The 25,036-nt window shown below is 39.7% G+C and overlaps 1 protein-coding gene across 11 annotated transcripts in view; it reads right to left on the bottom strand.

Annotated features, from left to right (window-relative positions):
• Positions 1 to 25,036, bottom strand: part of ATXN2 (ataxin 2) — a 63,835-nt gene that overhangs the window by 11,970 nt on the left and 26,829 nt on the right. For 4 of the 11 annotated variants that reach the window (XM_067539531.1, XM_067539522.1, XM_067539524.1 and 1 more), the window contains 14 exons: positions 22,819 to 23,016; positions 22,109 to 22,287; positions 20,224 to 20,433; positions 18,585 to 18,767; positions 16,791 to 16,988; positions 11,839 to 11,946; positions 10,029 to 10,099; positions 8,862 to 9,166; positions 8,587 to 8,650; positions 7,219 to 7,371; positions 6,661 to 6,727; positions 5,887 to 6,071; positions 5,101 to 5,233; positions 534 to 587 (listed from right to left, as the gene is read on the bottom strand). In XM_067539531.1, coding sequence (XP_067395632.1) covers positions 534 to 587; positions 5,101 to 5,233; positions 5,887 to 6,071; positions 6,661 to 6,727; positions 7,219 to 7,371; positions 8,587 to 8,650; positions 8,862 to 9,166; positions 10,029 to 10,099; positions 11,839 to 11,946; positions 16,791 to 16,988; positions 18,585 to 18,767; positions 20,224 to 20,433; positions 22,109 to 22,287; positions 22,819 to 23,016 — 2,108 coding nt within the window. The remainder of the gene's footprint in view (positions 1 to 533; positions 588 to 5,100; positions 5,234 to 5,886; positions 6,072 to 6,660; positions 6,728 to 7,218; positions 7,372 to 8,586; positions 8,651 to 8,861; positions 9,167 to 10,028; positions 10,100 to 11,838; positions 11,947 to 16,790; positions 16,989 to 18,584; positions 18,768 to 20,223; positions 20,434 to 22,108; positions 22,288 to 22,818; positions 23,017 to 25,036) is intronic. The other 7 variants (XM_067539523.1, XM_067539525.1, XM_067539526.1 and 4 more) reach the window with 6 other exon arrangements.

Below are 25,036 nucleotides of genomic sequence, written 5' to 3'. Positions count from 1 at the left end.
CTGCAGGGATGCACAAGGTGCTCTCTCCCCCACAGGACTCAAAATCAGAGTTCAGGCCATAGAGTTTTACTGTTAGTAAAGAGCTGGAGTTCTCTTCCCTTCACGAATTTAACCAAACTCTAGAAAACTGGAAATCCCATTTTGGGCAGGGAGTGGAGTTCAAGAGGGAGATGCCCATTTTTGGTGGTATATTAGGAATAGGAGGCTTTAAGTCTTTTTCAGTTCAAGATACAATAGAGGCTAGTTAGATGCAAGACTTCGTTGCACAAAGTATAACGCAACTTGGCATGCAGAAATGTATTTACACACATTGCCTATTCTACAGACAAGTCACTAGTTTATTGTACTTTAGCTTTTGGTGCCCTGTTGTTGAATTCAACAACTTTGTTCCTTGAAAAGAGTTTTCTTGCATTTTCTATATTTTGGCTTGGTGCAAGGAAAAATGTTTCCCCAGCATGTCTCTTCCTTTAATATTTACTCTTTAAAAAATTATTTCCTGTACAACCAAAATTAGTACAAAAAACCCAACTCACTGGCAAAGTAGAAAGAAGGGCCTGTCTCCTTGCTGTATGGCATTTTGGGACATGCTGAATTTGGGAAATAGAAAGGTAAATTAGCCTCTTGCCATGTGCACACTTCCAATCTTCTGGAAAGGTTGACATTCCTTTATTTTGGAAGACTGCAGGTTCATGCAGATACCATTTTTATTTGTTTAGTTAATAGTGCTGGATATTTGTACTTAATTTTACAACTGAGTGAAGTTGAAATACAATGAACCACAGGAAGCCCTCCTTTTGAACTATAACTCTGAGGGCTCCACTTCTTAATTTCATGCAAAAATAAAGATGAATAGATACTGAATTTCTATTACACTCCAACAATAACCTTAGAGGTAGAGGTAAAAGAGTTACAATAAAGCAAACAAATATATTGGCTTTTGTGTTTTCAACTGCATCACTGATATGCTTAACAATTCCAAAAAACATCTTTGGACATAGTTCACTCAATCCCTGGAAATGCCTTGAAATTTATAACATACCCACCATTGTACTATTTAGGATATTAGAATTTACTGCTAAGACAGAAAAACAGATAAAGTTAGAGAGAACACCAGACTAATAAAATATGTGCAGAAGAAAAGAGGGAGAGATCCAAGAACAAGCAAAAGAATAAATAACGTTTCTGTGTAAAATCAAAATATGGTTTTATACAAGTCTTTTAGGCACACAAGGGAAGTTTCACAATTACCTAAAACATATACAATTTATCTAAACAGTAAACTAGTGGGTGTTAATTGTTACAGGAATATATTTGTCCTCATATCTTGATCTGTCAATAGAAAACTTGACAGCTCATGATTACCCATCACTAGTATTCTGGAGATAAAGTACAACGCTTGGGCCATTGTTCTTTTGAACCAATAAACAGATTAATTTAAATCATATACTGTCGCTTTGTTTCAGCGCTAAGTGCCCGTTTCAAACTTTTCACACTAAGGATTTATATATGGTTTTTAAAGGAGCCAACATTTAAAACCCAGAGTCAGATCAAGTGAGTATAAGCGCCTTTTTGTCAATGGTGTCCAGTTTTAGTGTGTATTTGTAGGAGCAAGAGGAAAGAAGGTTGGTTTAACATTCTCTCTCAATGTTTTAAGAAAAAACAGTGATTTGGGTGTTGCTCCATTCTGTGTTTAGAAGTACCACTAATTTACGGTGCCCATGTATTTTAGCTACTTTCCATCCTTTGAAGAACATCCTGTTTCAGGAACTAAAGTGATGACACAAGTGCGGCACTCAAGAACAGTGACAAAGTCACCAATCAGTTGCTTGTTATTGTAGACATCTAGCAGAAACATTCAATTATACAGCATTAGCTAAAGGGGATCTTGAAAACAGCACCATGCTAGTCTTTACTATCCAAAAGATTTTACAGGGACAGAAAGTTGCATTCATTTCAGGATTCAGGTTCCTTCGCCAGGAAAAAAAAGGAAAAAAGTAATTTTCTGCAAATAACCTAATGGATAAAGAATTGAATTGTCTTCACTGAACAGTGCCTACTGTTTGCAATGATTTTTATTTGCCTCAAACTAGTTAGGATGATTAAGCTTTCAGAATTTTACTCACAGATTAAGGAAATGTTAAGAGAATGCTTTATAAGCAATTAATCCCCCTCCCCAATGCAGTTGTCCTTTCAGACTTCTTCACTCTGTAACACAAGCACTGAAGTAGAACAACAGACTGATATTAAAGGGAGTGATTTGTCTAGGGAACCACTTGATGGTATCCCAAAGAAAGCACTCTCTAGTTTCAAGGACACAGACACCTTAATACAGTGAATCTTAACAGCAATGGGAAATCCACAGTATAAATTAAAAAACCAGAAGTAAAATCTGATAACTCACTTATGCAAATATATTCTAGAAATTAAAAGCAGTGGCTGTTATTTCTAATTGTGAATGGCATAATCATATGGAAATTATTCATTATTTAGATTCGCTAAATATTCCTGAAAATTAAGCAACATACTGCAATCAGAAGATTTTCCCCAGGATATGTTGGTGTATTCAATACATGGATGCTATGCATACATTTGAGATTCATAATATGTGGGAGAAAAAAAATATTGCGTTCTAACGTAAGTGGTTAGATACCTGCTTACAGTACAGTTTAAAGTGACTGGGGGAACCTTAAAATATCTAGTGTCTTCTAATGTAAGTAAGTGATTGTTAACACATCCAGCAAGCTGCCCTATAGCAATTTATTCCACATGCCACACATCTATTAAATGCTACAAATAGATTACTCAAGCAAACAGACACATATTGATAAATGGAAGCAAAAGTTTTATTATCCAGCAACAAGGTAGTTATTTGTGGGAAAAGTAACTACCAAACTAAATGCCACATCTGAATTAAGAATGTCCTATATTTGAACTACTGCATTAATAGTCGCCTATTTAATATCTGATGGAAAGCCTAGGGGGCTGAAGATACAGTTTAGCTGATTATGTTAAGGCAGGCAAAAGATGACATGCCTGAGGATAGTAAGAACATGCTATCATCCAACATAAGTACTTCCTTACAAGCCATCTATGACGTAGCACTGGCATCAGGCCGGGCTGAGGCAGATTTCTGTGGCAAGCATTTCAAGCACTTAGTTATTTAAAAAGAAAGAGTCAGCAGTACAGAAAAGCAAACTGAGAAAAATTCAAGAGAACATCTAGCTTCTGGCAAGACCAGGTGCTGTAAGAGAAATGCTGCTTAGATGCAAGACTTAGATGGAAGGACATACCGTCACAAAAACGTAGAGAATTTTCAGGTTTCTTGACACACCATCAAAAAGTGTGTCATTAGACTGTCTGAAATAGACATCTCTGATGGATTAAAGCTGCAAAACCAACCATACAAAATCTAGACTTCTACCGTATGTCGGAACATCAGAGAAAAATAATTTGAGATATCTGATTAAAGTAGACTAATAGATTAAAAAATTGCTTCTGTACCATGATTTCAAAGACCTGCCAAATGGTAGCAGGCAAGGATGATGTACAACGTAAAGGTGCTGGGAAACGTTGCAATCAGCAACCAAATTCCAGAGACTATTTCATGTCTGGTTTTATTTTAAATCAGGAATTTTGAGGACAGACTTTTCACCAGGAAGTCTGAAGGCCTTCAGTCAGTCACTCTATCAAGACAGTAATCCCCTAAAAATCACAATAAAAGATCTGTTTACATGAACACCTAAAAAAACTAGAGATGCATATGAAATAACAGAATATTTTAACAAATTTCAACATGGGCCAATGAGAGCAAAGACCTATTACTTAAGTTTTACAAGTTGCTTTCTTTTCAATTCAGCTGTATCACATGAAACTTGAGGTGAAATATACTTTTCCACCAAATCCAGTGTCTGAACTTTTTGCTGTGATGTTGGAGCAATGTTTGTCTGCATCTGCATTATTCTTTCCTGAATTAAGTTAACACACACTACCAACAAAGATCAGACTTTAGCATGATGTTTCAAGACAGACATGACAGATTGTTATGTTAGAATCTTAACTCTTCATTAAGCTTTAGATTTGGGGGCTTGTAAGTGTTCATAATAGACAGGATTCATCCATAAGGAGAAAATGTAAAAATCTGTCACCACAAAACATACAAAGATGTCCAAGTTACATGACATCCTTTAGCAAACCCTAGGTCAACATTATGGTTGACCCAGCAAAATTTCTTCATCAAATACTCAGCCATAAACTGTTGAATAATGGTGTTTTCAAGGGACTATCCTTCTGTTTTCATATCTGTGTCAAACATTAGTCCCCGTTTAAGACCATGGATTGAGTCTTCAGTGGTAAGTTCTGGCAGCCAGTTTTTCCTTTGGACGAGGTATTATTTAGTGCAGGTTTATATGGCTTTAGAGATTCTTTGCTTTGTATTTTGCAACTGGTATCTCACTTCATGGCTTTAGGTATTTCAGTGAGGTTAGCACTAGTGAAAACTGCCTGACTGACAACTTTGGAGACTTCTAGATGTCACTGAAATCATATAGCAAGCACTTATACACGAAATGTTCAAACCAGGATTTATATTCTTGGGTTTGCCAAGAAAAGGAGGAATGGGACACAGAAATTATATTTTTCTCAGATGACGAATCTTTTTATACTGTTAACCTACATTACACTAGCATTATTAAAGCAGTGGTTTTGTCATGCTAATGTTGTGAGAACTGGAAGACAAGTTTTGAAACCAAAGTCAGTTGTGTGACAGAACTACAGTCCTAGTTATAATGAAGAAACAGTCAAAGATGTAGCATCAAGAACAGCCTGTAACAGACTTGCTTAAAATAGTATGCCTTAGCAGCCCCTCATGCTGGCACTTCTCTCCAACACTAGTGTCATATTAAAACTAACATACTTGGATCTATTTTCACGCCTCACATAACTCAGTTTGCAATACTTTGCTTATTAGTTTTACGACCCATATTCTGGATCTACGGTTATAACGTTAGCTGTGATGCCCATGTCTGAAGCTTGAGATAGTAAATATATCCCTGCACAATGTAACAACATAAAAAGTAACAAATAACACAAAACATTTCCTACCATACATAGCATGCGTCTGCTCATGCGCACCATACTGTGTTGCTGAAGAAGATACTAAACCAGGCTGTGCATGTGTTGGTGGTGCCATCATTCTAGTGTTACCCTGTATTACAGGGCTATAAACATGAGGATGCTGCGTCCAATAAAAATAAAAGACAAATCAATTAGTTAAAAAACATGTTTGTACAAAAGTTAAATACAATCTTTAATCAAGTTCATACAGTACATGTTTAAAGGCACTTAATGCTAATTTGGAAAGCTACAGCTTGCTTTGCACTAGCTACAAGAATTTTTCGAAATACATCTGTATCACCATTATCCAGGTAACTCCTGAAAACTTAAAATGAGAAGTACGTTCCTCAAAAGGAAACTGACAAAAGGAACTACTCTGCTGATTTTAAATTGACAGAGGGTCTCTTGATATTGAAAAGAGAGATTTTAAACTATTTCATATCCCATTCATCATATCACACCAAATATTTTAGCAATTGCATCTTTTAAATCCATGTCCAATTAATCATTTGAAAGAGATGTTTCACAATGGGATACAGTTAATGATGAGGTACAGATATTCTGTACTTGAGATATGTGTTTACTGTTAAGAGAACATTAATGTTTGTGAAGGGCTTTGACATGAAGTGCAAAGTATCCATATTTCTCCAGTATTCACATTCTACTTGTACCCAAAAATACAGTACATAGAATTCCAGAATGAAGTCACTTAATTACACATCTGTTCCAAATACAAATACAGCAAAAGGCAACAACAAACTGAAAGAGTCTTACCTGAGATTGATAATGTGGCACATGCTGCACAAGAGGCTGATTAGGGAACTGTTGGGGACTATAGGCAACATACTGTGTTGAATAGGCTGGTGGTGTAGCTACAATAGGGGGGCCTGCAGCTGAGGCAGGATGCATCATGGTGCTCTGATGATGCTGGTCTTGGCGTTGTTGTGGCATATTTGGTACTGCAAAACAAGGAATATTTCACATTAGGAAGGAGGATCTAAAGTAACTGGGTCTGTCCTGAAAGTCTTTAATTCAAAATTACTGTGCACAACTAGAATATCCTCGCTATCAACTTTAACCATAATATTAATAGAAATAAACCCTTTCTAAAGGAGCAGTGTAGAACTTAGCGGAGAGAGTACCATAAACAGAAAATATCCTACTAAGGTGTAGCTCAATGTTCTGCTGCAAATTGCTAGAAAGAGACCCTCCTTAGTAACTTCAACTAACAAAATTTAGGAAACATTAGTGACGGAAACATTCAGCTATCAAAGAGTTCAAAAATTTGGAAACATTTTAAAATTTGGTTATCCTGTATTGAATTCAAAGATGAGCAAATCTCCAGTACTCACACTTACAGCATTTTTTAAAACAGACAAAAGCAATGTATTTATCTTTTGTATTGTGATTTTCAAGCATCTGTACCAATTTAAAATACACTGATATTAAACTACATAAGTTATCATGAACTAGATAAAAATGTGCAAGTCTGTTACTCTATTCATGCTACATGCAGTCTAAAACCAAACAGGCAGTATTTATTCTCACCTTTACCTGCTCTATATGTCTTAGCTTGGTTCACTGGCATAGGAGTCATGGGAATAGGATACAAAGGCTGAAAGAAAAGAGAACTCAGTGAAGCTATCACACAGATGTAGCATCTATAGTGGCAGGGGCTGTAAGAGAGGAAAGCAAATGACAGCCCTGAATTTAGAGCGTTTGAACATTACATATTTGGGAGCCTGAGGCACAAAATTTAACACTATCTTAAGTTGGTTTTGGGCAAGTGAAAGCGTGAGGGTAGCCCTATGTATGTGATTTGAAGTCCCTTCAAAACCCACTTCTGCAATAACACATAAGAAATCAAGTAATATATCTGTTAGGCTGAGAGGCAGTTAGGAAAGTTTAATATTTATGTAAACAACTAAAAAAACCACAAACATGCATATGAATAATGGTGTATATATAGCGCATCTATCTGTATAGCATCTAGAACAGGCCACTGACAGCTTACTTCGGCTTGTAAGTCCCACGTCCTATTAATCATCATCTTAAATGTGCAAACAATATTACATTTAATGAAGCTGTTAGACTTGTCTGTTTTACCTGCACGCCTGGGCTCACTGGGACTGGGTACATCATATTTGGTGCAAAACAAACAGGCTGAGTATACACAGGAGTTGGCTGTTGATGACCCACCATAGACGGGCTAGGCTGAGCTTGTGGACGAGGTGAGGTTGGTGTAGTAGAAGGCTTGGGCTATAAATAAATGAAACCGTTCACTCATGTATACCATGTACGCCCATTTTATCTACGCCCAGAGTTTGCTAACGGTGATCAGACAGGAATGCAACTTTCCTTCTTTAAAGACAGGAATTTAAAACATGTCAATTCTTTTCGCTGATTGCATGGTGAAGTTAAAAAGACTGAAACAAGCAAGTTTGTCAAGATTTTAAGACTCTGAAGGCTAGTGCTAGAGTTAGTGTTTTCTCACTCAAAGTACTTCAAAGGAGAAATGCTTGCTCTGTGAGCGGAGCAGGAGAGCACTATGGCAGAACTACACTGCCTGTGGGGAAGGTGAAGGGAAGGGCTAAGAGCACATCATGCCTTCACATTTCCTAGCAGCATGTTCAAAGACGCCACAGGCTCTCTGTATGGTAGATTGGATGTAACATTCTCAGTTGCTATTTCCTCACTAGAAAGGGAAAACTTTTCAATGGAAAGGTGGACATATCTTTGGGCCCCCTGGCAATAGCTCCAGGTAGAACACTATTGTCAGACCAAAATTTTGAAAGCCTTCCTAGAGGACTTGTGGCCATCTGTAAATAAGTTCCATTAAGTTAAATACTGTCAGAGTTCTGAAGAATATAATTAGGAACCAGTTTAGAAAATGGGTGAGGGAGGGGATGAAAGGATATGTGGTGAAGATCTGAAGGAAATAAATACAATATAGTCTCCAATAATTTACACCAAAACTGTCACTCTGACCAGGTATTTTTGATTAAATACGTTAGTACACTACCTTTGGTGTAGTCTGTTATTCACTGAAATACAGTGAACACTTTTCAAATTGTGTTATGGCTGGATGCACCAAACTGCTGTTCTTAAAAACTCTGATAATTTAACAGTGTACCTGATTAGTTCTGAAGGAGAACTAGACAGACGCACAAAGGGTAGACACTGCCCATGCCAATGGAAGGGGTTCTCCCATCAGCATAGGTAATCCACCTCCCTGAGAGATGGTAGCACTGTTGGGTCAGCATAGCTACATCTCTAAGAGGTGTGGATTTTTTACACTCCTAGAAGATGTAGCTATGTCAATGTAAGTTCCTAGTGTAGACCAGCCCTAAGACTTAACTAGTAGAATGTGTGTACTTGACCCAAGTATATAAAGAAAAACTATATTACTGTGCAATTACTTGAGAGGATGCCTGTCACTACATGCAGTATCACTTAATACAGCCATCAACTTACTTGAGCAAAAGATCGCGGGTTGAACTCCTTTGCATTGGGATTAAGTGTTGATTTTCTAACTTGCCTAAACACAAAAACACACAACAGATTTAAAGTTCAGAGATATTCCTTCACAAACATTTCCCCACAACTCTTTCACAGTTCAAGTTTTAGAGTTATTAAAATCCCATCACAACATAAATATATTGTCTGATTAGGTTTACAATTGAGGAAACTAAGAGGCACATGGCTAATCACAGTATATGGAAAGAAAGATTAAGAATACAATTACTTACTCAGAGGTATCTTTCTTCTCTTCTTTATCCTCTTTATCTTGTTTACTTCCAGGTCCAGACGTCTGTACACCCTGAGAGGTTACCTCTGGCCCTCGCTTCTGCTCAGAGCTACTACTCGTTGATGGAGAAATACTGGGACTATTCGGTTTGCTACTGCCACTGTTAGAGTTAGCATTACTGCTGGTTTCAATGACAGATTCTTTAGAGTTTGATTCTGTTTTCTCTTTAATCACATCTCTGGATTTTTCACCTTCTCGATTTTTGTTTAGTTGATCCACTGTATCCGGGGTGGAACTTGGCTGTAACTGAGAAGACCAATAGTTAAAACTTTTGGTAAATATCCTATTCAGGGATACAGAAAACACATGAATTACTGCCAACGATACTTATGCAATCAAAAAGAAAAATTTCCATAAACTGTTTAGCTGCAGGAGCCTGAAATTATTTTAATTTTAGTAATGAAACATGCATCTTCAAACAGAAATGAGCTTGTACACATGATGGGTCTATAAACTTAAGGAGGCTTAAGTGAAAGAACAATCTGATGGGGTTGAAGAGGCTTATTTTCTAAAGTATGTACAAATCAGGACAAAACCTAAGTAGTACTACACTATTCCATACAATTTAATAACAACACTTAACAATGAGGTAACCAATTTAAGAAGCCATTTCTGCCCCCGATAGCTAAAATATTCAATTAAAAGTTTTAAGTTAGGCAAACCATTAGACATAATATGGTACAGCTGTTGTTGGTATTTAGAGGTTCTCTGGGAGGGAAGATGTGCAATATAGCTACATCACAGTTAAATATATGTGCCCAAGTGCTCTAGATATTTACAGCGAGACACAAATGGGTTCCAACTAGTTTTCCTATATATAGTATCTAAATTATAATCTGCATTTTACATATGATCAATCTTCTGAGACACCCAAGTACCACATACAGATTAAGGAAAGTCAACACTGACTTTGTTTCTATTGGCTTGTGTCACAATCTTATATGGATATTTGTCTGAACAATATTCTAACACATAGTCATTAATTTAAGAGCCTATTTTCCTATTGATAAATATGTGCAACTAATTAACTGAAAATATAGAGGCACATCAATGGAAAAGGATGGTATGTAACTCCTATTTAATCAACACCCGCATGAAAGACACTTACCCTAAAGTCATTCTTAAATTTCTTTAAATCATCAATCTGTTTTCTATGTTCTGAAACAATTGAAGATACACCTGCCAAACATAATATACATATGAAAAGCTCAAACTCCTACTCCACATAAAACAAGCCTCATAATAACAGGAGTTATGTCATTAACACAAATATCAGGTTTCCAAGAATGAAAGAAAGATAATGCCTTTCAATTTGGAAAGTTATTGCTACTCCAAAAAGATCAAACATTCAGTGGCAATTCTAATCCAAATCACCACGTAAGAGAAAATGAAAAGCCCCAAGGGCTGAATTGATTGATCACTTATCTAGGTGCTCCTTTATATACATTTTACTTTTGGGATTTTAAGTTAAATTTTGTGCTTTATCTGCTGAGACATTTAATTTTGGGTTACAATCCAACCTTCAGAATCTTGAACTGGACTAAAGAGAAAGATGAAGTAATGAAACAACCTCCTGCCCCTACTGCTAAACAAAGCAGAGAGGAAGTAGAAACAGCTCTTTATCTCACGGAGCTGCAGCCACTCACTCGTTTCCCCAAACTGAAGCAGTCTCTTTGGATTCTGCTTTTTCCACTCTCAAGTTAGCTGTGTCAGATCCACGGCTTTTAAGCCATTTGAAGTACAGGGATGTTACTCTTTTTTATGGAGACCACACAAAAACAGCTTCTGTGCTTTACGTTACTAGCACCCTACAATGGAATGACAGCAGGCCATACTTCACAATAAGGAACAAAGACACACACAGAATGTTAATACAACATCAAGTTACAAATTTAAAATAAACAAGGAAATGCAAGTGTTATAACTTTAATATACAATACATTTGTCCAAACTAGTAATCCAAAGGACAACCTGTGTGCAAAAACTAGAGCTGATTGAATATTTGTGACTAGGTCAATGAATTTTTTTGAATAACTCAGTCAGTTGCTAATTTCCTCACTCACATGTTATTCAGCCATTTCTAATAAGAAAAACATAACTTCTGCATTTCCTATTTTAAATTTGCAACATTAATATAGGTCTTTGTGCTTATTTTCTTCTTTTTTTAAAAAACTCGGCTGCCTCATTGTAGTTGTACAGTTTTGCATGATTCCACAAACTGCATTCTTAAACACACAAAATCCCTACTAACATTGAAACCAGAGTTATTTTTTGGCAGATTCATAGGTTTTTCCTACACTGCACTCTAGATACAGGAAAACCTAGATGCAGAGCTAAGGAGCTCTGCAGAGCACTCTGTCAGACACCAATGCAATAATATAACCTTAAAGTTTACATTGCATATGGCCAGAAACATTAAAATTTTAAGATCAGAGATTAAACTGAAAAAATGTAATAATACCATAGAAGATTTTTTTAAGACCTGTTTGGAACAACTAAGGAGCAGGTTTATAAGGAAAGCTGAATCAAAACCATAACTTTACTTTTTGTTACTATGAAAAGTACAATATCCAGGAAGCAAAGATCTCATGTATCACAAATATAATATTTAAAAGAGAAACTCTGGTCCATTTAAGCTTAGTTAAAAACAGGACTTTACAAAACTAGTCAACAGAAATGTTTCTGTAATTTATTTTAATGTTGATGGAATGGTTAAAGAATAATCATCCCCCTGCAGAGTTTGCAAGGCTGTTCAATTTCACAGCTGCATGAACAAAGATTTTTACTTGTAGAATGCTGATGCAATTGCCTAAAGGTCACTCTAATAAGATGTTGACTTCACTAGTTGATACTGGGATTTGTGCTTACAACTCTATGAATTACCCTATAAACATTTAAGGAACCTTTTAGATACAAACCTTTGTTTTCAGGTTTAGTAAAACTAGGAGAAATCTCACTGGGTTTAGCATTTTCCTTGTTTCCAGTTGCAGAATTCGGCCTCTGATCCTGAAGTCTGGAATCTTTAGCTAGAAATATAATTTCAATTCAAAGTTACTTTCTATATATATATATATACACACACACACACACACACACACACACACACACACACACACACACACACACACACACACACACACACACACACACACACACACACACACACACACACACACACACACACAGAGAGAGAGAGAGAGAGAGAGAGAGAGACACACACACACACACAGAGAGAGAGAGAGAGAGAGAGAGAGAGAGAGAGAGAGAGAGACTCCACACAAATCTCAACTTGATCAAAAAGAAGGTGGTAAGAACTGCAGGGGAGGAAATATTCAGAGAAACTTCAGGCCAGAAGAGAAAAGACGGTTACTTACCTTGTAACTCTTGTTCTTCCAGATGTGTTGTTCATGTCCATTCCATGGTAGGTGCGTGCATGCCCCCGTGCAGGCTTACTAGAATTTTTTTCCCCTTAGCAGATTCCATAGGGCCATCTTCGATGTCCCCTGGAGTCCTGTGCACATGGCTCAGAATATGAGGTACTGCCGGCCCTACGCTTCCCCCGGTTCCTTCTTGCCATCAACTCCGACGGCAGGGAAAGGGGCAGGTCATGGAACGGACATGAGTAACACATCTCGAAGAACAACAGTTACAAGGTAAGTAACTGTCTTTTCTTCTTCCAGTGCTTGCTCACGTCCATTCCATTGTACGTGACTTGCAAACAGTATCTTGGAGGCGGGTTCAAAGTTCATAAGTTGGTTGACTGCAGCACCGTCCTACCAAATCTGGCATCATCCCTCGCCTGTTGCACAATAGCATAGTGGGACGTAAAGGTATGAACCAATGACCACATAGCAGCTTTGCATATGTCCTGCACAGGCACCCACGCCAGGAATGCTCTGGTGGAGTGAGCTGTGATGTTGCCCAGTAGCGAAACCTTCACCTGCTCATAGCAGAAGCATATGCAGGCGGTTATCCAGGAGGAGATTCGTTACGATGAGACAGATAATCCTTTCATCCTTTCAGCCACCACTATCAACAACTGTGTGAACTTACGGAACGGCTTCACCCTCTCTAAGTAGAAAGTCAGGGCTCTGCGTACATCCAGCGTATGCCATCTCTTTTTTTCCCAAAGCTGCACACGTCCGAAGAGGAACACTGGCAGGAAAATGTCCTGGTTGGCATGAAATTGTGAAACCACCTTGGCCAGGAAAGCCAGGTGAGGCTTCAGCTGGACCTTATCCTTATAAAAAAAAAAAAATCATATAGGGCAACTCTGAGGTGAGTGCCCTGATTTCAGACACCCTTCTAGCCGATGTAATAGTACTATGAAGACCACCTTCCATGCCAGTAGCAGAAGTGGGCAAATTGCTATAGGCTCAAATAGCACCCCCATGAGTCTAGAGAGGACCAAATTCAGGTCCCTGGGCAGGTATGGAATCCCTGACCTGAGGGTAGAGCTTTTCTATACCCTTCAGGAATCTCGTTGCCATGGCATGAGAAAAAACTTATCTCCCATGAATCAGGGGATGGAAAGCTGAGATGGCAGCCAGATGCGCCTTTACCGAGGCAGTAGCTAAACCTTAAAGTTGAGGTGTAACAGGTAGTTTAGGACCACCTGGACTGGCGTCTGGTGGGGCGTAATCTGCTGTGCTGCGGCCTAGCAAGTGAACCTCATTCACTTGGCCAAATACAATGACCTCGTGGAGGGCTTCCTGCTACTCATCAGTACGGCTTGCACCTGAGACAAGCAAGTTTGTTCCTCCAAGCTCAGCCATTCAGCCTCTACGCTGTCAGGTGGAGAAGGCACCCCTGGTCGTGGGAAAGTAGGTCATGCCACCTTGGTAGGTCCAGGGGAGGGGTGACCAACAGCTCCAGGAGCTCCTGGTGCACCCAGAAGTCATCCAGGGGAACCAATGGGCCTGCCACCATTGCCTCATCTGAGGAGGAAGAGGATGACTGAGCTGGTGCCAGAGGGACCAGCACTTCTGCTGAGTGCGTGGGAGCCCCCGCAGATGTACCCTCCATAGGGTCTAACTCCTCCTCTGACTCGGAGTCATGGGCCTCCGCCAGCAGTGCCTGGGCCCCCAATGGCTTCCCTGACAAGACAAGGGAGTAGGGTCCTGAGGTCACCTGTAACCCCCGGAGGTTCCAATATTGCCAATGGGGTGGCCACTGACCCTGAGGCCACCCTGGAGGGGCCGGGCAGGGACCTTGCCCCTCAGGTCAAGGAGGCGGGATAGGTGGAGCTGCTAGGAATTTCTCCTCCTGGAATCACTGGACCCTCCTGTCGGTGACCTGCATCACTCGGAGCTCGACTGCCTTCCCGTCTCTTGGAACCGAGGGGAGGAGGAGCGGTATCTGCGCCTCCGATCCCGGCGCTCTCTTGGCCAACGTTTTGGGGATGGGGAGTACGAGTCTAGTGACCGGCGGCATTGCTGCCTGGAGCAACTCAGCGAAGAGGACCGCCCACGGTAAGAGGACAAGCGGGAGCGGCGTCTGGAAGACCAGGAGCCTCTCGGAACCAAAGCCCACGGTTGGTGGGGTTCTTCCCTGGGCGAGCACCACGATGCCCGCGACCGGGTTCTGCGCCGTCCATGTGCAGGCAAACTCATTGGTGCTGGTGACCTAAAATGGTGCCGGGCTCCAGACGGGGAGCATCTGCTCGATACCGAGCAGGACCTGCGTCAACTTGTCGATGCTCTCAGTGCCGGTGATTGTGAGTGACACTTTGAGCTGTCTGGGTTCCTCTGGTACCGGTGCTCCGTTCCTGAAGACTGCCTCAGTGCTGGAGAACACATCTCAGGGGAGCAGCCTCTCAGTAGGATCGATCTCTGTCACGGTGACCCATTTCGCGAAGAAGTGTGTTGAGGGTCCGGTGAGATGTGCAGCCACTGGAGGGTACCCATTGGAGGTTTTCCTCTCGATGTGGGTGCCCTCCCCCTCCCCCTTTCTGTCCATGCCGACGGGGTGCGAGGGATGGGCAGGGCCAACAGGTTGGCCACCGCCTGAAGTGCCTCCAGCGTTGACGGCACTGCATGGTGTAGCAGTCCCCTTCCGCTCTCTGGAGTCAGAGGCTGCTTTGTAGAGGAGTTCACCACCCCGGGTGAAACCTGCCCCTGTGGGCACTGCTCGGCGCACTGATTCTGAGCTGCTCTGAAGCTCAACCCCACATCCTTCGCCTTCTTCCGTGCAGGGGAATGGTCATCTGCCTGATGCTATTTTCTGGGCTTCTTCCTCTGTGGTGAAGAGGAAGCCCAGTGCCTCAATGGAGCTGGTGCTGGAAGAGCGCTCTGCACCGACCCGGTGCTGAAAGGGAGCGGGACGGCTCCAACGCTAGTCTCAGAGCCGCCTCCATTAACAAGGCCTTCAGATGGATACCTCGGTCCTTTTGAGTCCTCAGTCTGAATGCCTTGCAGATGCGGCACTTGTCCTTTCTTTGAGACTCCCCAAGGCACTTCAAACAGTCTTCATGGGGGTCACTCATCGGTAAGGCCTTCCCGCAGGATTTACAAGGCTTAAAGCCCAAAGACTGGAGCATACCCTGATACTGGGTGGAGGTTCCTAACAGGACTACCTTATCTACTACTACAACAGTAACTAACAACTATCTAACTACTTAACAAGTACTTATAAAACAAAGGCTACAGCTAAGAGGCACTTGTGGAAGCAAGCAAGAATGCAGTTCCAGTAACTGTCAGTGGCGGAAAGAAGGAACTGAGGGGGCAAAGGGCCAGCAATACCTCATATACCACGACATGCACATGGGACTCCAGCGGGTGCCAAAGCCACCCCTACAGGACCTGCTAAGGGGGAAAAATTTTCCGGTAACCGTGCATGAGGCATGCACGCACCTACAATGGAATGGACATGAACAAGTACTCAAAAAAGAACATTAAGACGATGTTAACCACCACTGTACATTTACGAAAATTCTGTTAAAGGTGAACTACAAAGGAGAAAAATGGGCTTCATTTTTTAAAATACTTCTTTATGGTGTCTAATAAGAACCCGGAAAAAAAATGTTTGCACTTTGTTTTACATTAGACATTCAGGTCCTGCCTAAGCTGAAAGATTACAGTGACTGGAAAACTAGTGAAAAGAACACACAAGAGTCAAGTGAAAGATTTAAACAGTTTGGATAAAGGAATACTATTAGAAATTTCATCAGCCTTGGCCCTTAAATTAAGGTGTTACAGATGTTTGGGAGTTCTGAGACCTTCAAGCATTCTGCTACCAAAAACCAGACTTTATATTGCTGATATTTTGGACACAAGAAAAGGTGGCAAATTTAATTTTTTTTAAAAAATCTTTTCTGGTCACCTTTAACAGTGTGACAGTAACTATATTCCTCTGTACTTCCCTTAACAGAATGTAGGCTAGTGAGAAGTTTATTAGCTTGGTCTACATTTAAAATGTAAATCAGCATAGCTATATCAGTCAGAGATCTTGGGGAAAAAAACAACAACACACAAACAAGACCAACATAGCTATGCCAACAACCCCCCCAGCACAGATGCAGCTATGTAGACAGAAGATAGCTAATATCATCCACAGAAAAAATTTCTTCTGTCAGGGAATGCCACACACCTACAACGGGGGCTCTGCTGTCATAGCGATACCAAAACAGGCTCTGTCATGTAGACATAGCCTTAGTCTATCAAAATGTTTCTCAGCAGTGTTGGTGTGTAACCCCGACACCCAAGTATCATGAAACTGACTATATACAGTGTAACACTATGCAATCAAATGCACAAATAGAAGAAAAGTTTTGTTCTCTAATCAGAAAGAATTATAGTGTTTGGGTCAGTATATCCTTTCCCTTCACTTCGACTAAAACGGAGTAATTTAAAATGTAATCGGGACAATTTACCGTCACTGGATGGAGTAACTGCTCTATTGGATGCAGGACTGGCAGGTGTGGGAGATGCAGCTGGGACAGGCATGGCAACTGACTCAGTAGGAACAGTACCAGCTTGCGGAGAGGACAGAGCTGGTCCAGCTGGAGTATTTCCAACACTGCTCTGTCTTGGAGACCTAGGCCTGTGTGTTTTAGGGGATAATCTTGGAACTAGAATAAATAGAAACAATAGTTATCCTATAACTAAGCTCCGGTAGCTGTTAAGTGCTAAAAAAAAATGAGGCCTACAAACATGTTTTTAATAGAGTGCAACATAATGCAATAACTGAAAACCCGTTTACCTTTCAGGTACATGTCTTAGTTCTTTATAATGCAGCATTTCATATTACATGTAGGATTTGTCTGCAAAAAGATTCCCTCAATACATAATCACTGCCCGCCCTGGAGACCTATAACGAAGCTGCAATCCCAATCAGTCCAACCACAATAGCTCAGATTAACACACAGTTTCAGACACAGCAAAAGAGATGGCACTCTATACATATGTAAAACATTTTTTTAAAAGTGACTGAAGGACTGACACTTCTGACACAAGTCTGACCCTTGACTTGCTTTACATGCTCCTCCTTAGAGATTGATGCCTACTGGAAAACTGAATTATTCCATTGAGAAATATATGCATACAGAATAAATAATCTTTAGGAGACCATCTGCTCCTCCTGCCTAGTCCTCACCATAAACCACTATCTGCTCTGACATCGATCATCTGGAAAGCAACTAGCTGTGATGCCAGAAGATTATGACTTCAAGTGATGCAAAAGAAAAAACTTTTAAAAATCCTGTTTTCATGTTAAATAGCCCTATTGTATGTTAATAAATGAGGGAAGAAAATCACCAAGGAGAGTGACTGAACCGTACTGAAAAAGAAAACTTAAGTGTTTTCCATAAGGCAGCAGGTCTAAGAGATAGCTTTAGTCTATCAAAATGTGGCTATGCATTACAAAATGACAATCTATTCACGTATTCTTCAGTTAGAACAGTGTCCCCATTGCACAATTTTCTAAAGGTCTAGCAGTGGTAAGCGTCAAGTTCAGCCTACATCCCACTTGCTGGGGGCTGACTGCTGCTAAATCATTAAGACAGGGTCATACTATGACAGTTTAAAAGCCTCCAGAGTAGACATTTAGTGTCATAAGAATAAGCTTTAAATACTAGGCCTTCAATTAAGAGACTGTTAAGTAAAAATTATGATTAAAAAATTCTGAGCTATAACAGAACAAGACAGTCCTGCTCATACTGACTGTACATATTAATCCTGATTTATAAGAATGGAAAGGAAGCAATTTAAACACAGGACAGTTTAAGAGAAACATGTAATTTTGAATTCCCTTATAAAGGCTTCACCCTAAGTATTATTCCAACTTTTCTTGGCCTATCACTCTTACTGTCTTCTCTAACCAAGGTTCTTGTTCATACACAACCGCACACGAATTTAGTCGCACAGCAGTTACTGAGGTACAGTTGTGGGAGCAGGGCATGGCCCGTTACTTGCCTCTTCCAATAGCTCTCTTAAGACTATACTTCCTTTCGGCTAACTCCTAGGCATTTGCCTTCCTTTACATTATGTTTAATTGCAGCAAACAATTGATGGAACAACCCCTTTGTAGTGAAGGCAACATTACAATCATTTAGGAGACCTGATGTTTATTCAAAGACTGAACTGTCTGGAAGTTTAAGATTCTGCTTAACATTAATATTCTAAAAACATCCCTGAAAGCCATCTGCAATAAGCCAAGCTATACCTACCCCCACTGACAACTGATGACCACGTCCCACCTGATGGGCTGCCTCGTGTCACTGTAGAAGTAGATGCTTCCCCCGGTGCGTTATGAGATACAAATTCTAAGCCACTTGAAATTGTACCCCTACCAGTAGAGACTCGGTGACCTCGAGGGTGCCGTTGTGCCTTAGGAGACATCCGTGGTGGCCCTGGGAAGAAGAACATAACCCCACACTATGAATAACAAGTATTTCTCTTACTTGAAGTGTAGTTTACTATCCATTTTACAACTGGACCTAAGCTCCAATTCCAGTCAGCTCTAGTAATAGGGTAATAGAGTCAAGCAAGTTAAATAAGTGCTGACCATAACTGGGATTCCACAGATTCTGGGTAACTGGACACATGGCTGAATATTACTGGTCCACTCAATCTAGGCATCCTAAACTTGCCCATCGTCTTAGTGTCAGAGCATGAATACACTAGCAATTACAAGATTCATTAGCCTTTAACAAAAAAGGTTTGTGGCACCAATTTACTTCCTGAGAAATTTAAAACTAAAGAATTATGTGTATTTTAATATTGCTTACTGTGACCTGAGCCGAACAAACTTGCCCACTAGCTTCCTCCGAAAGAGAGTTGAAACCTGAACCATCAAACAACACACATGCTTCATTCTACACCTATTGAATCAGAGCAGCTAAAACACAGTGGAACTTGCATGCTGGATTCTCAAGATTTTATTTATTCAACAAGGCTAACAATGATAGCCAAAGCAACGAAGGAAACTCCTGCGGTTATGTCTGTTACCATCTTCTTTGAAAGAGATGATCTTGAGATTGTAGCAAGCAAGTCGCAACATATTAGTAACTGATTCAGCTGATGGAAGATTGCTGTGTCTCTTACTGAAGTTTCTGTTGAAATAACTATTTTGAGGGGTCACCAACTTTCCAATTAAGGCACTGGTATGCCGTATTGTCTATTTCTTTAGAAGATTTGCTTGACTAAGCATCACACATTCATGATGTGCCCATCATAATATTAGAGTGCACTATATATAAACTTAGTTCAGACACTTATCCGCATACAGCTGAGATTGAACCATGTGATTTTTTATATGTACTGTTAGCTACCAAAGGTTTATCCATGCCGCTGCCCCACTGATGTAAGCGTTAATTATGTCCATATTTTCTATAAGTTCATTTTTAAAGTAACTCATTCCAATCTCTTTTCACAGTGCACTTTTATCAAAAACAGAACGTTGGGATCCCTGAGTAAATGGTTGGAATGAGTCTGGTTAATGTAACTGTTTTGTGTGGTACACCATAACAAAATGCTAGTGATTTTTACAGGGATCTTAAAAATAACATTCCTAAGAAAGCCTTCTAAAAACTGCCAGGCCCTGTGAGATGCTGTTTGCTAAGTTAAGACACTGAGCAGTGTTACAAAGCTGAGCTTATTTCAAACCAACTCGGGAAATCTCCCAGCTTTATATTTTGTTTTTGTAAAGCTTCTTTAAATAAAAAGGTTAATAGAAATAGTCTGATAAACTAAAGTTAAACACAAATTATAGGTTAAGTAATGAAGAGGAAAAACAATTTTGTAATTAAACTCACAAAGGAGTTAAACAAAGACAAACAAAAACATGAACAAATTGTGGTATTGTACCTTCTGCAGACATGCGTTTAGGCATAGTAGAGACAGGAGCTGGAGAACCATGAGCAGAGGGGTGAGACGGGGGCCTGGACGGCCGCGAGGGGGGCCTGGAGGGCGGCCTTGTAGGGGTGGCTGCCCGAGGTGGAAGAGAGTTGGGACCTGACTGGTAGCGAGAAGGTGGGCGAGAGGAAGGAGATGGGCAAGGCGATGGCCAGGGAACACCTGACAGAACAAATGATATGAAGGAAAGTATAAAAACTAAAGAAAAATTATGGGGGGGGCAGAGGTAAAAACAGAAAAAAAGTAAAATATGACAAAAATGATTTTTCATACATTTAACCCTTTGGGGACAAATTCATTCATTTCTACAAGTGGTAGAATAATCCCTGTTAGTTGTTTTCCCCTCTTCAAGACTGGTCAAATTTAATGTTTGAATGTCTCATGAGTTCCCCAAAGGGTTAATTTAGGATCTACAAATACTACTGAGGAATAGATAGTTAAAGCTTAATCTGTTAGCCTGTTTATATACATGTTTCTCAGTACACATTTCTCTAGACAAGATGCATAAATAGTTACTACTAGAGGATCTCGTACAATGATTCACATATAGTACAAGCTGTTCTATACAAGCTATTACTATTCAGACTTAATGACAATGAGCGATATCAACTATAGAAAGTATTTCTTTACAAAAAACAGTGGTGTTCAGTGTCCGAAGTCTGACATTTGTACCCCTACCACTTCTGTAGAGGAGCTAATTTAAAATTTGTTTTTGAAACAAAGCAACCAACTTCACAATTGAAGAACATAATGCATACACTTCTGAATAGATATGCATTCAGTAAACTAATACAATGAACAACACAGACACCAAAATGGAGATTTCAAACAAAATTAGTATTGTTTGTGCAGCAGTTGATCAGAATGTTTAAAGAAAAAATATTTAAGTAGTAAACATCACTTACCTTTATCTAGGTATTGCCCAGGTCTCCTCCCCAGAGTGTCACACTTGAGTATTATGTGCTGTTTTATTTCTTCACAGCATCTTTAAATGTTAGGGGTTGTTTTTTTTTTTAAATAAAAGTATTCCACAAGGCTGGTGTACTACTGAACTCAATAAGCAACACATGCCAACAAATGAATGTCCAGTTCACAGCATATAGGAGTCAATTAGTTCTGTTAAAGGAAATAGTGCTGCACTTCGCTCAGTTATAGCTATATATGTACACAAACATACAGACAGCAGAAGATACTCAAGAGTATTTATCTGGAGAGAAAACTTCTGGAGAACTTCCCCCTTTAACCAATTGTTTTACCTTCCTATTACAGACCTTAACCACACCACACTAAGACACACTGAAATCATTAGGAGCCTTTACATTACTTTCAAAATGAGTTGGACTGGGTCCGCATACAAGAGTGCGAAGCGGTATTTCTTCTAATACTGCTGCCTCTTTCATAATGCTTATTTAATAGCTGGAGATCAGTACTACAATTCTCAAGCCCACCCACAAAAGAAAGCTGATCGTCACTAATTTAATGTGTCCAAGACTTCATGTAACACTACAGAAACGTGTATCAGTCATCTAAAGGTTTATCTTCCTGCAAGTTTAAGGTGTTTTAGCAGAAGGAAATTAAGTTCTCAGCTGCATGAAACTACCCACAGTGTAACTGAGTAAACATTTTAAAGGTTCATATCAGATGGACAATAAAAGGTTAAACCAAAGTGAAAACCGTGAACTCTACACACTAGTCTGACTTATCCTTTCAAAGGGGAACTTCAGTTTTTGCTATTTTAGTGGTATGATAATTGTTTTGTGGTATTAGTATTTCACATAACTACATAGTTTTGCCATGTTTAGAAACAAGAACTCATTCATTTAACTGAGATACTTGCCTCCATTAACTACTCTTTGGTCTGCTCCAGAATTAGGACTAAAGTCTGAAGTATGGGATCCAGATCTTGAAATTGAGGGGCCCGATCCAGACTGGCCCATCCTTGGTGAATTTTGTCTGCCTCCTCCCCAGGACAGGACATCTCTATTTCGTTGTCCAGGTGGAACGTACTTGCTTTCCCTGAAACAGAAAATTCCTTTCAGTGTTATAGCCAGAGACGGAAAATAAGGGATGTATCTGACAATTCAAAGAATGAATAAGCTTTAGTTCTATGCACCTTTTCCCCCCAGTCAAAATGAATTTAAATCCTACATCTCCATGTTCATATTTTGTACTCTTTTTATAGTTCAATTTCAGAACAAAAAGAATAATTACATGCAATACATAGCTGATGGTATGGTACGTAACCCCTCAGTGTGGTTTCTATAAGGAACAGGACATTGGATAATTTAATGCTGAATTCTGAAGATTTTTGAGGCATTTTAGATGCTTTGCCACGTGATATGCAGAGCCTACGTTGCCATTTCTTGAAGTCTGTGTGAATTCAATACACTTATTACACTGTTCCTTCCCCACTCTCCAATAATTTCTCTTTTTTAAAAACAGTTATAATAACTGGCAAAGACAAATAAGTTTCAATGCATAAAATTACTACTGTACTACATTTATCTTCTTTAACATACTATGAGTAGTATTTTTCCCTTTAAATACCTAGTGTTCACACCATGTCCTTCTCGTTCACTTGCATTTCTCTGAACAGCAGTATATTTTTCTTCTTCTGTTCGGTCATCATTTTCCAAGGCAACCCGAGCTTTGTACTGGGCACTTGATTCAATTTCTTCTGCTAATTGAGCTGCTCTTGCTTCCCGTTTTAAAAACTCTTCTGAATTATCCCTTTCTAAGGGCACCCTAAAAGAAAGAAAGGGAAGACAGAGAAAAATCTATTTGAAATTTATAAGCATACAGATAATTCACAAAAATATACATTTAGATAAAGTTAAGTTTAACAAGCCCACAAGAGCAAGAAAGCAATTCAAGATGAAATGAAAGGTTTTTGGTTTTTTAGCGTACACCACTTAGAATCGTTAATTGATACATTGCTTCTAATTTTAGAAATTATTGATAGAATTCTAAGTTATTTGCTTGCCGACCAAAGTCCAAGTTCAGGGTGCAGCATGCCCCCCAAGATTAAAGATGTCCCTAGCCACTAACCTCAAGTGAGACTCCAGATTTCAACACTGTTTAAGGTGTGAGAATTAACTGTCCAGATCTGAAGCTCAGGTTGTTTCTTTCTCCTTTCAGTTCAACTTTAAAGCTCTACAAGTGGAATTTCCAGAGAAGCCCAAGGGAGTAAGGTGTCTAACTCCTATTGAAATTCAGTGGAAGTAAGCCATATAACTCCCTTAGACTCTTTTGAAAATTCCAGCCTTTGGCTCTTGCTGTTATGACCTATGATACCAGCACAGCTGGAGGGATGCATCTAGTCTCTGAGAGCAGGGGACTGCGAGTCAGAGTCCTGGACTCTATTTTTTTATTACCACTAACTTGCCACGTGACCTTGGACTTCACCACCACCTACAGATCAACTTATTCATCTCTCACACTGGGTAACCATACACCTTTTCAAAGCACCTACATATCTCTGGATGCAAAGTGCTACATGGAAGAAGAGCTGTGCACACTGACGCTGTGCTTGTAACTCATTTTTAGATTTGCTTGCAATTAAAATAAGTTTTAAAATTTCATTTCCGGTTGATCAAAACGTGTTCAACCTGCAACTAAATATTTTGTTTTGATTTTGCATATTTTTAACACTTTTTAAAAATAAAATTGAATTTTTCAAAACAAAAAGTTATTTGGAATTAAAAAAAATCAAAACAAAGTGTTTTTACTCTCTCCCCCATTTCCAACCCTTCCCCCCCCCCAAAAAAAAACAACAAATTTTTTGGTGAAACTGGTAAAAATTTGCAAAATGTTTTGGTGATATTAAATCTGCATTTTTTGCCAAGAAAAGTTTCAGTTAAAATTTTTGTCCACATCTAGTATATATGCAACAGTAAGAAGATCACTCCAATGGCAGGTGTAGTAAGAAGTGAGAGCTTAAGGCCTGTAAAACAGGCTAAAGGCCTAAGTGGAAAAAACCAAGTGAACAGGAGTATAAGTGGAAAAAACCAAGCTAGCTGAAATTGGCACAGGAAAGTGCTGTCAAAATAATAAATTATGTAGCAGGTATAGGAGGTACCAAGATACTAACTCCCTAAAATGAAACTTTGATGAACAGAAATGACTAAAAAGTGATAAATGGAGTTGTTTTGCCCAAATCAGCCAATTAACGAAAAAAGGTGGTATTAGACTACGTCAAGAGGGTGGCAACTACCTACGTCAAAAGGGGCAGAATGAAATTGTATGAAACAATGTATAAAAGAGGGTGTCAGAGGGAATACCGATGTCCGGTCTAGGGGATAACGGAAAGTCCCGCCGTTGAGCCGTGGCCATTGTAACACCGCCTATATGAAACTGACCCAGAGATACTCTGTAGGTCACTTCTCATTGTGCCGCAAGCAATAAACCTGGCCTGGGTGCCTTCGTTGCTCAGCTAATGCATGGTCGTATCGATTCATTCGATCGTGAGAGCCATCTCTGTTTCCTGATCAGAGCTGGGACAGCATCTGCACAGGGACACACGCACGCAGCCTACACTCATAAACATTGGTGACCAACACACCATACCACACCAGGCAAGGACTGACCAGGCAGCCTTAACATGGAATTTGTTTTATTCCAGGAAGAACAGGTCATTTTCTTTGTTTTTTTATAACTGTTCTAATTCTGGTTTTATTTTTTTTAGAAAACGATACTGTTGGATCATTTTATAAAGTTCAGTAGTACTTTGTTTTGGTTACTCTAGCACCTGAAATATCTTCTTTAG

Source organism: Emydura macquarii, unplaced genomic scaffold, assembly GCF_026122565.2.
Source record: "Emydura macquarii macquarii isolate MOO-44397 ecotype Brisbane River unplaced genomic scaffold, CSIRO-AGI_Emac_v2 contig_554, whole genome shotgun sequence".
In the NCBI taxonomy this organism is placed as follows: Eukaryota; Metazoa; Chordata; order Testudines; family Chelidae; genus Emydura; species Emydura macquarii.
This window is presented reverse-complemented; position numbering and strand designations above follow the sequence as displayed.